The sequence below is a fragment of the Conger conger genome, chromosome 9 (assembly GCF_963514075.1).
Source record: "Conger conger chromosome 9, fConCon1.1, whole genome shotgun sequence".
NCBI lineage: Eukaryota > Metazoa > Chordata > Actinopteri > Anguilliformes > Congridae > Conger > Conger conger.
Window position 1 is genome coordinate 34058940 of NC_083768.1, and position 14477 is coordinate 34073416.

General features: G+C 46.4%; 1 protein-coding gene across 1 annotated transcript in view; it reads right to left on the reverse strand.

The window, feature by feature from the left end:
* The window catches only part of LOC133137047 (LYR motif-containing protein 4-like), a 34308-nt gene that overhangs the window by 13150 nt on the left and 6681 nt on the right, over nt 1-14477 (reverse strand). Inside the window, exon 2 of the mRNA XM_061255043.1 lies at nt 13713-13833. Coding sequence (XP_061111027.1) covers nt 13713-13833 — 121 coding nt within the window. The remainder of the gene's footprint in view (nt 1-13712; nt 13834-14477) is intronic.

Consider the following 14477-nt stretch of genomic DNA (forward strand, 5'->3'; position numbering starts at 1 on the left):
TCTTGCCAACTGAGGTTGTTTTTCTCACCTTTCTTGATTCTGTACCATTTTATTTATCGTGAAATTGAGTATCACGCCAACTATCACCACCCAGTTCTCCAAATAAATAAAGATCTGAGATGAAACATATCACACATCCTTGCAACACTGTGTGTTTATATAATATAATCTTAGATGTAGTACTGCAATTATTTCTCTTGCTTTGGTTTGGAAATTCCCAAGAGCTAAAAACATTGATTTTGGGATCAGAAACTGTGATTTTGTACATTAATATGTAATTAAATTTTGAATGTACAAGAACTTCTGCTGATATACAGTATACTGAAGCAAAGTCCGTTAGCATCAGTAACATACCCACATAACTGTGTTCACACACACAAACAAGCACAATTTTCCAGTAATATTTTACAGATTTGTAAAAGTGGTTCTCAGACACGGAACAAAACATTGAGCGAAAGGTCTCATGTGGTGTTTCTCTTTTAGGTTTAGAAACCCCTTAGGTTACATTGAGATTGCCACAAGCCACCTGATGAAAAGACACACCAGGTTCCAGAGACCATGATTGGAAAATGATCAAGCATTTGCAGAATGCAGAATAAGACTAATTCACATTCACACCGACATCACTTTTACTGATATAATGGCTTTCATATAGCGCATTTCACAATCTAAACGTGTTTACAGTGGAATGGAGGGAATCACCCAAGTCAAAACAAACAAGCAGTGAGACACAGCAGCCATTTTGTTTCCCCAGAATGCTCCGCACGCATCAGCTGAAGTGCTGTAGAGTGCCTGCATATGAAACAGTCTGAAGCACAGGTGTCAGAACATGGAGAGCTGCAGTGTCCGCTGGTGCGACTCTGCAGCAATGACTCATGAAGTTCTTGAATTACTAAAAAATGCACACACTTTGTTCTCAAGGTTCTCCATTGGCAGCCGATCTGAAGGCAGCCACAAATACCCGAGTGTAATACCCCTGATCTCACAGGTGGTGTGTCTGAGCATTCAGGCATTCACACTTAAAGGAACTTGCCTTGGTGTTGTCTGGCACATTTATTTTGTAACACAGGAAATGTGCGACGGCCCATGGGGCCGTAGGGCATCATAACGGTCCTGGACCAGGCCTGGTCCCGCAGTGGAGCCCAGAGAGAAACCAGACTTCCCATCGGATGGCGCCCGCCCCCCCAGAGATGCTAAACACTTTTCTGTAGACATCATCGATGTTTATGGAGGCACTGTGCTTTTCAAAGCCATGGGGTATAACGAGCACGCCTCTCGGAAGAGAGCAGGAGTGACGTGTAGATGTTTCTCCTTGAATGGGGGGAGAAACGCGGCAAACCGGAATGAACACGGTGGATGAAGGAAACACAGCGAGGAGGTCCCTTTATATTCTGCTAGCCCTGGAGGTATGCCATACACAAGCAACCCCTCTGCTTCTCAAGAAATGTAGAGATCATAGCGGATGTCCAGTCAGGAAAAACCTATGGACAGTTTCAGCCCCATATTTCTACTTCACCTGGTCTGGGTCATTTCATTTTATCTTCAGAATGCTCAGACTTGAGACATCTTTCTTTTACATTACATTACATTAATGGCATTTGGCAGACGCTCTTATCTAGAGCGACGTACAGTTAATTAGGTTAAGCAGGAGACAACAGGAGACAATCCTCCCCTGGAGCAATGCAGGGTTAAGGGCCTTGCTCAAGGGCCCAACGGCTGTGCGGATCTTATTGTGGTTAGGCATAAACACTGTGGTCAAGTGTTTATGCAAAGCAATACCACAAAGAGACTGACCCCCCCTTCATAGCGCCTCGTGACCTCAGAGAGGAGAAAACTGACACAAAGACCACAGAAGAAGTTGTCATCATACCGTCAATACAAACGTTTTCGTGTCACCCGGACACAATAGCCTGCAAATGTCTGCAGATCCCCCTCCCCTCCCCGCTGCACGTTTGGACTCTGTGTGTTCCCTCGCGCAGATGGAAGATTGGACCTGGGTTTCACTTTGAGAGGCGGTCCTGCGCCGGTCCAAACGAGTGCAAGGGCAGACCCGTCACCCCTCCATCTGGGGCCGTGAGCTGGAACAGAGCAAACCCACCGACACAGCAAACCCAACATGGCTGCCAGCCTCGTCTGCCGTTCTCAAAGGAGAAACACATCTCCTGCACCTGTGTGAAGTGCAGTTCTGCATTTCATACCAGCTGAGAAAACCCAGAGCTCCTGGACCAGGCAGTACTGATGAAATTACCAACAATAAATAAATTATGCATCTGTACACTCGAGGGGGAAGTCCGCTAATTCATAACACAAACGGCAGAGAAGAAAACCCTAAGATGCATGTGACAAAAATCCACATATAAAAAGATAACTATGTTAATATTATATTATGGAATAAACTAAGGTATTCATTCATGTTGTTATGTTATTATATATGACACACTTTCAACTCTAATGTACTTTGTCAACTTTAAATTACAAATTACCCAGTGTTGCACATTCATATTTATTATTTTATCTATTGTAGTGTTTTTCAAATTAAGCATTGGAGTAAGAGCCATTTAGTTAAGCAAAGTTCCCTGAAGTTAAGGAGAAAGTTGGTTTCTGTTATAATGAATAAGAGGCTTATATTGTAAATGGTGCTTCTTTGCATCTGACAAACCTGATGAAAGAGGCGCTAATGAAAGGATTGTGTGTATTTATAGCCCATTGCAGCCTCGTGAGAGCAAAAATAAATCCAATGCAGAAGTCACTGGTTCCATTCATTTCCAGAACAAAGACACAACATTATGTTTCACTATGTGCCTGCACACACAATTAAATCACTCCCCGTTTGGTTAAAGAACCAGCATATTAAAAAGGAGTCCCCTGAGGATCACTGTAACAGATACATCACATAAGAGCTATATATAAAAATGAAACTCAGTGAGCACTTTAATAGGTAAAAGTGCACATTTCTTCCCCATTCTAACATTTTGTCTGAAAAACAGCTGAACCTTTTGATCATGTCTGCATGCTTTTATGCATTTAGCTGCTGCCACATGATTGGCTGACTAAATATTTGCATTAACAAGCTGGTGTATAGGTCTACCTAATAAAGTGTTCACTGACTGTATATCTGTTTGTATTTTACATATATTATATGTACACTCAGTGAGCACTTTATTAGGTATTTAAAAATGCCTAACGTATCTCTATAAAAGGCAACCCCTTCTCTGGTATGTTTGAAGACAACCTAATTACCATGTGGCAGCATACCCAACATGCAGCTGGAGACTAGCTACAAAGATGTTTATCATTAATGAATATGGGCCATGTCACTTCACCGAACCTTTAGTGCAGAATTCTTCATCCCACAGTGAGGGAGGATTGGATCAGTAACAAGTCTGTAAACCCGACAGGAGCACATATTATCCCCCTGCCGGGCCCTCTCACTCAGGCTCCGCCCACCAGCAGCAAACGCTCTCCGCCTATTGCGTCAGGAGTCGACCCGCAACGCTCCAATCGCGCGGCTTCCCTCTCCACGCGCCAGGGAACGGGGCGAGGACTCCTCTGCGACGTGTCTGCGGCTCTGCGGCGCCTCAGATGAATATTTCATCACAGAGACGCCTCTCTAACTGCGGGCGGTGACGGCCGGCGATCCCCCCCGTGACGCGGGGAGCGTACGGGGCCCCCGAAGGATCGCAGACGCGCCACTGTCGCTCTAATCTGCCGCCTCTCCGCCTGCAGGACCAGCCAAATACGAGCAGCACTGATCTCTTCACATCTGTCTCCTGTGTGGTCTTCACCCGCTCTCTGCAGACGGGAAGACTCTGATCGCTGCACTCAGCCCATGGGAACAAAGGCTGCTTCCCATTAAAAAGTCCTTCTTAGAGCAGACCAGCCGAAGTTCTCAAGTGGATCAATAGTCTTAGAGGCCAGAAGTGGACACTTCTCCCAGTGAGAGAAACTTCTTCTGATGGGGGATCTTCAGAATCTTTGTGCTGTTAAATCTCGCAGACGCAACGTTATCAGTATAAGCCCGTTTCATTATGTGGTCCGTCACATGGTTTACCTGAGTCTCCAGGTGCTTACTGTCTGCGCATACTGAGCTGCCACATTGGTGATTATTGTATGATATAACATGCTGAGGACTGTGCATTCAATGAAGTGATGTATCTCCACCATGCTTGTAGTTTGATGGGCTTTGATGAAATCTATGGTAATGTGAACTGCATACAGTGATGTAGCTGTATGTAATGGAGAAAGCAACATGGTGTGCATGATGATGATATTAAATATGACACATTGGCACCGTGGTACAATGCCTGAGAATAGTACTCTCATGTCAATGTAAATGGCCAGGAAATGATCAGGGGCACAATCAGGACTCCCACTCTCTGGGCTGCCCCTTGCCAATGGTAAATCTGACAAGATATTCCTCAGATCGACCATTGGCAGTATAACAGTCGAAATGTATCGAGATTCATGGCTTTATTCTTGTCTATTTGTGGGCTTCTGATTATAAACCCCTTCTCTGAGTCAACAGATGGCACCAACCGTAACCTTGGCCAGAATAACCCATCAAGGACAACTGATTTCAAATGGGAGATGCAACAAAACCCATTCCTGCATTCAGTCTCTCCAAAGCTGCCCCAATTCCTTCCTTCCCACCAACCATTCACTGACCCCCTGGGAATCACATTCCAGACTGTTAACAATCTCAAATACGAGCTGCCAGCAGTCCTCTGCTTTTTAACCAGACGCGAACACAACTTTCCTGAAATCAGCCCTGTACAGGGAGGGAAAATTCTGAGAGGAGTGGAATCTTTCAGACCCATTTTTAATGGAGGCGTGGGTGTTAGAAATTAGCTTGACCTGCCGGGCTGTAACTCAGGGAGCGAGTTCGCACCTCCTGGTCAGCATACTCCTTCTGGAACCTCGCTAACAGAGTCTGATTTAATCCCATGGATGTAGTCAACACTGCAGACAGCGGTTACACAAGCATGACAACGCAAAAAGGATGTTACATTTCATTACGCTAGCGGGAGGTGGTGAAGGAAGTTCACACATCTACCACTTCCCGTTTTAGAGGTTCAGCAGGCCTTTTGTGAGGGTGCCAACGCGAGAAGACATTAGAGTGCTGCAAAGGTAAAGCATAGATCCACCGACCGGCTACTTTTTCTGTCCTTCTGACAGGCTGGTTCTGTATGGCACAAGCTGTCATTTTGATTATTGAGTTGCGGAGGCTGGTTTCTGGACTTTTTCTTGTGAATGTGACATGTTCAGTTTCCATTTTGTGGCTTACTAGTTACAGTTTTTTAAATTGTGGTTTGGTTAGGGCTGGTTACACAGGCAATTCATATACATATTTGGGGAGTTATAAGGTATTTATTGCAGGTTCAGTATAATGTCCCTGTTCTGATCTGATTACTTTTTTGTGCAAGCAATTGCTCATTGAGATTCAGTTGAACGCGCGGGGCACATAGCACGGCGGTAAAGCCCATTTAAAAGGGTTGTAAACTTAGAGCCTACGGGCTTTAAGCAGACGATCTCTCTCCACCCTGTTGAGAGAGCTCTTCCTCCATCTCTTCCTTGGCTGTTTGGCAGCGAGCATACAGGACTTACTCACCCCTACAACATCTCTGCAAACATCTCCACCTTCGCACCTTCCTACCTGTCTGTGTCTCCCTCTGTACAGCCATTCATGTGCGTCACGTCTCGCGTGGGCCGCGTCCCACACACTCCTAATCCCTCAGCTACCCCAGTCTTCTGAGAGAGTAATGCTGGAGGAGGGCTTCTCCTCAGTGCACTACAGGAGTGTCTGAATTATAGCCGAGTTACAAAAACACACACATACACACAGGCACACACACACACACACACACACACACAGGCACACGTACACGCACACACACACACAGGCACACACAGGCACACGTACACGCACACACACACGCACATATACGCGCACACGCACACACACACACACACACACAGGCACACGTACACGCACACACACACAAACACGGGCACACACACAGGCACACGTACACGCACACACACAAACACAGGCACACACACAGAGACACACACACACACACACACACACAGGCAGACACACACACACTCACACACACACATTCAGGCATCTCCATTCTGCAGGATGATAGGGAGAAATGAGAGAGGTCATCAAATGCTTGTTACTCACGATCACATGACTAACTAGCTGCATATCAGCCACAGTCACTGTTTGACTGAGGAGCATTCTGGATAATTCAGTAAATTACTTCGCCCCAAACAAAACTGACAAAAAGCAACAAAATGTCTTTCCTTACTCATTTGGACATTCATTTATTTCCTACATTTTATAAACAGAGTCAGCCTGTCTGCTGTATCTCATTTATGTTGTTTATAATGCCTATCATTATACATTCTTTCGCTGTACTAAACGTGGTTTTTAAACAGCAAAGACAGGAACTGGTTCTGCACTGCAACCTGTATGCCCCCTAGGGGGCAAACCCTCTCAAAAATAAAAGCTAAACATTAAAAAAGGCCAGACTTCAATACAATCAGAAAACTCCTGCATTGCACAACAGACCAGGGGGGCTTTCAATGTTTGTTAGTTTTGATAACCGTAAAACTGTCCTTTATCCAGTGCCTTCTGCTTCAAAAGCTAAACTCTCGCTGAGCTCCCTGCCATATGAAGCTGCAGCTACACGTCCAATTAAAGCTGGCCCAGGCTTCCCCTCACCGCTGTCATAAAAGACTGAGGAGCCATGATAACTCAGGAAGCGCTATAACTACAGGCGCCTCTGAGAATTCCAGCACCGAGCGGCAAAAATCTAATTAGCAGATTGAGAAAAGAATGAAACGCCACGCAATCACATTCTCCAGCTCCAGGTCGTCTGCAGGTGTGCTGGCTAAATCTAATGAGCAGCAAATATAAAAGGCGGAGGCCATGCAAACCCCCCCTCAGTCTCCTGCGCTCCCCGCGGCCTTTTGTGCAGTTGGTTTTGTGCTTAATCGCAGCAGGCTGAAACATGGTGCATTGGTACGCATGTAAAGATACCTTTCCTCAGAAATCAAGGAGTCTAAACGTTTTTCTCACGAACATTGTAGACCGAGCTGAAGCAGGTCATGAGATGAGACCATGGAAGGGCAAACAACATGTTTTCTCAACAGAGGCACAGTGAATTTACTTACAAAACAAGTCCTGGATGGTGCTGGAAGTTATAGTATACGAGTCCTGGATGTTAAGTTACAGTAGGCTACACAGATGCTGGATGTTAAGTTACAGTAGGCTACACAGATACTGGATGTTAAGTTACAGTAGGCTACACAGATACTGGATGTTAAGTTACAGTAGGCTACACAGATGCTGGATGTTAAGTTATAGTATACAAGTCCTGGCTCTTAAGTTATTGAAGCACAGTGGCTCCTGGGAATACAGGAAAGGAAACAGAACCCCAAACAGAGTTCTGAATATATTACACTTTAGAGACAGAAAAATCACTGATCACTGTAGCATTACAGCTGGGCTACGCTTGTGTCTCTTGAGCATTGAATAAGATTACTGTACTCACATGCATGAGGAGTACCTCTCTGCCAGAACACCTTAAATCTTAGAATGCTCCTGTGTAGAAGACATTTCACCACCATACCGTTGGGAGATATGTAGTTCCCTGCACTAAATTATTGTGACACAAAGATTGCTGGATGCCACAGAAAGTGACATATTGGGCTCTGGAATAGAATCTGAGTGGAACTATAATCAGATCAATGGCTTATTTCAAATTGAAGTGAAGTGGAAGCATCGACATTGATTGTCACTCTACACGGCTGTAGTGAGTCAGTTCCCTGTACAGATATCGGCGGTGCTATGAGACACACGCACACAGGTAATCTGGGCACTTAAATTTATGTACAAAGAAAAGCATTTCCTTGCTCCACTATCAGTATAAGGTGTCAATTTGCTCGGGTCGACCTGCACATTGCACTTCGGAACAACAGGTGGCGCCACACAAGTCTGTTACACAGGCGTGGAAGAGAGCAAAGAGCAGACAAACGGCTGGCTACACTCACAGCTCAGCTATAATCCTGTACCGCGGTGTCCAGATGCTGCCAGTGCTAGCGCTACATGCTAATTCAGGTCTGCCGAAGGATCAGAAAGGCCAAGCAGCAACAGGAGGGAATTGTACGCTGCTGTACCGAATGAGACTGACTAAGCACAGGCATTACACATCCGTTTTAGCTGCGGAAAGCCATCCGCAAAACTCAGAATTAACATGAGGCTTTTAGAAGGCTTGTTGTCATGTTTTTAGGTTTGCAAAGTTTTCCTTCCCAATTATACTTTTTTTCCTCAAAGCTGGGTCAGGGCTATAAATACCATTTAAATATAACTTTGTTCCCTGGGTAGAAGACCATGAAAAATAAATCAGGAAACAAGTACTACAAACCCTCAAAAGCCTCAGAGATCAAAGGCAGCGATCAGCAGTTCTGAAACAAGGCCAGTAATGCTGCCATCACACTATCAGCTAATGAGGGCTTTCTGCAGCCTGGTTCAGGGGTACAGTGGGCACTTACAAAGAAACTAAGAGCAGGACTTGTGTGTGTGTGTGTGTGTGTGTGTGGTGTCCATGTGGTGTGTGTGTGTGTGTATGTGTGGTGTGTGTGTGTTCTTATCTGAGTGTGTGTGTGTGTGTGTGTGTGTGTGTAAAGGTAAGGTAAATATAAAAGCAGGTGGGTAAATATAAAAGGTGATTTCGTAGGCAAAAACACATTTCTGTATTCATACTGTGCCTTGATGCTCTCACAGTCACTGATGTCTCTGAGTCATAACTGAAGTTTAGAGTGTTGGGAGAGCACGGTAAAGCATGTTTGCCGAGACATACTGCTGTTTCCGGCAAGCTTTCAACAAAAGAGGATTTCAGGTTATCCTACAGATAAACCCCCCCAAGACTTCAGGCGCACGCAAATCAGCAGGGATGGCAGTACGTCTTCCCTGAACCTAAGAGCACGCTAAAAGAGAAAAAGCCTTCCCTCGCATCATAAAACAGGATTACACCTCCGCTACGAGTTCAAGACCAACGGTCGAGGCCCGGAAGCATCTCTCTCCCGCCAGCAGCTCTCGGTCTTCTGTCCAAAAAATACACAAAAACAAAAATAAATAATGCATTAGGGGCATCTGACGGGGGATAAATAAGAGAGGGGCGGTTAGACGCGGGTGGAGACGGAGAACAGGAGGAGAGGGAGAGAGCGTTAACGTCTGCGCGTGTGGGCTCATGACTAATTCACCAGCCTCTCTCTCCCCGTGTCATCTCCCAAATCCACTCAAGGCATCCAGCGCTTTGAATCGCCAGCCTCCCTGAGCACACGTACGAGACGAAAGCAACATGGAGCCCCGGTCTTAATTGAGGAGTCGGGGAAACCAGGCTAATGTGATTCTGATGGTGAGGCTTCATGAGCCCGGCTGTGCGCTGTCACTCTCTGACTCACTGACTCTCGCAACAAGCAATCAGATAATACAGAACATCACAATTCAGAAACCTTTTATTTGCTGCTTCTCAGGAGGATATAGACAGAGTACTTTTCTCGCAACTACAAAACGCTACCGTGGGTGCAGATCATGAAGTTACTGCATAGGATGGCTCTAATAGTTTTCAGGGCTCACAAAGCTTCTCTCTCCAGTCTCTTCTATTGAAGGGCCGCAGATGAACAGGGGCCGGAGCCCAGAACTCTGGCCACGAGGGACACTCCCCCACCTGCCCACCCCCGTCCCGGGCAGGAGGGCCAATTACGAGGCTGCACGCTGACAGCAGTCAAAATGAGTTTCTGCGAGACGCACAGGATTGGATTTATATTGACAGGCAGACAGAAGCTTGCGCTGACAGAAGCAGATGCTGGCTTCATTTCAACCGAAATTAACCGGCTACGATCCCACAGCGAGCGCTCTGGTTTTCGAGATGCAGAGTAGGATATTTCAAAAGACGAGAAACACACACCCTAGACCAGAAAGGACGGGAGCTTTTTATCCTCGGATGCCTGAAGACAGCCTGCTCCCCATTACTGGCTGCGACACCACGTCCCGCTGCCAAAACACCTCTTTTCCCATATCATTTTGGCGCCTGGTCTATTAAGATGCTATATCTGGATATATTCTCATCCAAGACCACAACAGAAAAACAATCAGTGCCGGTTCTTGGAAACAGCCTGTCTAAGCTGTGCAAGGCAATGCTAGCATCAGGGCACAACACAGAGGATCAGTTTCCAGACATTTTATAGCTAAAAAGGGAGAGGAAAGAGACTCCAAATTCTGAATGCTTTCAAACCAGAAGCAATTAAAAAAGTTACCTGCAGCAGTCTGCAAATCCTGATCATTTATCATGCTGTGCACTTGGTATTTTGGAAAGGGAAGTGTATCCAGGGGAGTGGACAACAACTTGCCCTCGGCAAGTAGGGACCCTCCCCTATCATCTCTATAGTCCAGTCTCTTCTCTACCTTTCTGGCCACATAAACAGATGGAATAAATGTAGCTATACAAGCCATCTTATATAAGAATATAATAATAACAATAAAGGCACACACTAGGTAAGTGAAAAGGTTGCTGAAATAGTGGGCTCCACAGACCTTATAAAATCACTTATTGGTAAACATATAAAGTAAGTGGAGGTGAGGGTTTCTATTATATTCATATCTGAGTTATATCCATTATGTCTCGTCGTGTCTCCGCCCTGTGTGGTGGTGCAGGGGGGGAGGTGTAAAACATGGTGACAGCACCCAGTGACGCTGCGCAGGCAAATGGACGCAGTGAGTCACACAACGCGTGGGCCTGGTTCTCATATGTCACCCACCGAGGGGTCCAATCCACGCCAACTCCTGCCAGCCTGGTGCATCGCCTACTCCTCCCCCCACACCAGCCCCAGTGTGGACCATTTCATCCCCATTCTGAGCCCAGGACATCCCCTACCCCTTAGCCTGGTGCATCGCCCACCCCCACACCCCACACACCACCCCCACCCCCAGCGTGGAACCTTCCCCCCACACCGCCCCCAGTGTGACACACTTTATCCCCATTCTGAGCCCAGGACATCCCCTACCCCTTAGCCTGGTGCATCGCCAACCCCCAAACCCCACACCAGCCCCAGTGTGGAACCTCACCCCCACACACCACCTCCAGCGTGGAACCGTCCCTCCCCCACCTCCAGCATGGAACATCACACACAGAGGGGCCATCTCTCCCCCACCCTCCTCCCTGAGAGTATCACTGAGCTTATTGGTGATTGGCACTTTTGCATTCAGACTGATGTTCTCCACTTCTGTAAGCCCCTCTGGAAAAAACTATCTGATAAGGGACTGCAATGTAATGGAGTGGGCAACTTGAATAAATTATATACAGTATAATGACAAAAAAAAAGGTTTTTTTTATGCTGGTAAAAAAAAGAGTCCTTGAGCAGCTTGTTGAGTCCCATAGTCTCCAGGGCACCTGTGGAGTGGTTGGCTGTGTCAGCTGTCGGACCAGAGGTCCATCCCTGCACTGTGGTCAGACGGGTCAAGCAGAGCACCTGCCCAGAACCTCATTCCAACCTCCTCCGCACAGAACGGGCTCGCCGTCGCCATGGAGACAGCCACTCACCTGACCCCCGCCTTGGGGTCGCACACACTGATCTCCACGGAGACAGGTAGGTGGGGGCGGTTCCATTATGGCTCACACCTGCAGGGTGCATTCTAATGACAGTGTCTACCTGGCTGGCCACATCGACCCAACATCAAACTCTGTGGTGTAGAACTGGAGTGACCCATGGCAGAGGCCCAGACTCAGTTACACTCCCGTGTGGACCCAAACTCATGACCACCTGGTGGGCCAGACTCTGAGGAACTAAAAAAAAACCCATGGCACCATCAACCCTGTGGAAGTGTAAAAAAGCCTTCCAGGGCTCCTAGGTGATTATATTTCAGAGTAGGTTGATTATTAGGACAGAATCTCGACAGCAGGCAATCACCGACCATTAGTGAGATTTGTTCAGGCCTGGAGACAGCGGACTGAACAGGTGCTCATCTATATGCAGCTGCAGGGATATCCTGGCGTGGAGCTGAGCTTCTGTATGCAACTGAATATTCTCTCTACTTAAAGCTCAGAAAAAACGCATAAAAGATAGCGCTTGGATGGAACGGACCGGTATTTTTGACGTCTAAAATAAGAGAACGGTATAAATCAAATTGAACTTTTAAATGGTCTGTGGTTCATTTACTGGAATAAAAACCATTATGCCTTGTATTTTTTACTGAGCAGTAAAAAAAATAGATAAAAATTATTCAGACCAGGGTGCACAAAATTTTTTTAAATGTGCGCATTCTGGTTGGCAGCACTAAAAAGGTAATTTAAGGAGGGACTGCACAACAAAATCTCCAAGAAACAGAAGCCACCGTCTCATTCATGGACATGGGGAAAAATAAGGGTTTACTGTACAATGGCTTAGGGATGACATTCTGATAGCATTTGAAACAGAACATATTATTTTCATTATTTTTGTATTATTTCTCTGGATTCAGACCGCGTTTCTCTCTTCTGAAACTCGTTGGTGTCAAGACACACCAGACCTATTGTGTCTGTGAATATTTCACAAACACCTACCTCAGGCCTTCCAGCACTTTCCGCAGAGGTCCTTCAGACCGGCAGAAGGCCTGAGGAGTTGACTTCCTGTGAGATGCTTCAGTATACTGTGAGGCGCTCGCCTTCACCCTGACCTCCTCCTGCAGCTTCTACAGCTTCTGCGCCTCCTATGATTGTCTCCTCTGTGACCCCATGCCAGAACCTCCCTCAAACGCTTCATTAGCAAGCCAGCACTGTTCTGCCTGGGTCAGCAATGGATTTCTGTGTGGGTGGGTAAACCAGCCAGTCGCATGTAGCTACTGGGTAGTATAATGTTCCGGTGACCGACCTTGATTGACAGGCGTGCGGTGTGGAACTGTGTGCATGCTGGGCAGTGGTCATCCTTCAAATACTCAGATTCTCCATCTGCCCAGCAGCCAAATCTGATGCTCTCCTCAGCATACACTCCACTCAGTGTGAGTCAGCATAAAGGGAAGCTGTGGCAGGTTCAAATACACTGACAAACATAATCCAGACAAAGTGAGTGAAGGACCCGTTGACCTTGATACACAGAGAAGCGTGGATCGTGATACTCATCGCCTATGGGCCAGATTTATGTGTCTGTTCCAGTCAATGGGAGACCGGAAACCAAGCGGCCAAAACCGGGCTTCTTTCTGAGGCCAAATTCCTGGGCTTGTTGAGAGACATTGCTCAATACCGCCAATGCGGTTGGCTCCAGTATAGGTGTTTCAGCAACCCATTTCAAAGTCAATGGTAACAATATGGTAAAAATACAAAGTCAATATTTATTCCCACAAGACAATGTAATCAGTGTTTATTTCCCATCTAAAGTCAATTCATCCATCCATCCATCCATTATCTGAACCCGCTTATCCTGATCAGGGTCGCAGGGGGCTGGAGCCTATCCCAGCATACATTGGGCGAAAGGCAGGAATACACCCTGGACAGGTCGCCAGTCCATAAAGTCAATTCAATTCAATTTCAATTTTATGTTATGTCATAAAGACAAAACTTCACTTCTGCGACTTCAAAGCACTTTTCACAAGCCCATGGATGGTCAGTGGGTGACATCACAGGCACTTGGTCCATATTTGTCCCAATGGTTCTGACTGGTACGCTCACCTGTCTCTTAATAACTGCTAGGTCCTCCCGGGCCTGGCTCAGGAGACGGTCCAGCAGTTTGGGGTTATCCACGTTCCGGTTCTCTCTGAAACCATCCTGCACTCGGCGCAGAGCATACGTCCTAGGACAGAGACGGCAAAACGCAGGATTTCATCTCCAAACTCTGAAATCAGTGAATTCATCCCTGCTACATCATGTACCTCCAGCAACTCTCACACCATTCTCACCGTATTACCTGGAGGACTCCACACACAATGCATTACATAATAATGTGGGTGTAGGACACTTCTGAGTTAGGAAACAATTACTGTGCCCCGCAAGGTTAGGTTATACAATATACAGTAGCGTTCACACGTCGTAGCTTGGAATTTTCATCCTTTCAGAAGACTGTGGTGCGATGCTTAATGGCTGGATGATGTGAAGCTTGATTGACAGACATAAAGAGGAGGTTATGAGTCTGCATTCATTAAAAACAAAACAACTGGCTGGTGGGCGAGAGCACTGTCAGAGCACACACAGTTCAGCAGCAGCATGCCTTGTGCGGGCGGGGCAGTGGTGGCTTCCAGAGGCTCATTTAGCTATAACAAGTCTGGGAGAAAGTGAATTATCAGAGCACTCAGAAAAAGAGAGACAATTGTGTCCCAATGTCATTGACAATGACCCTTGATTATGATGCAATAAAAATGGCATTAACAACGACTCTCGAATGTGATGCAATTAACGCTGACCCTTCGTTGAAGTGGGACACCCGATGGTACGCTGTTT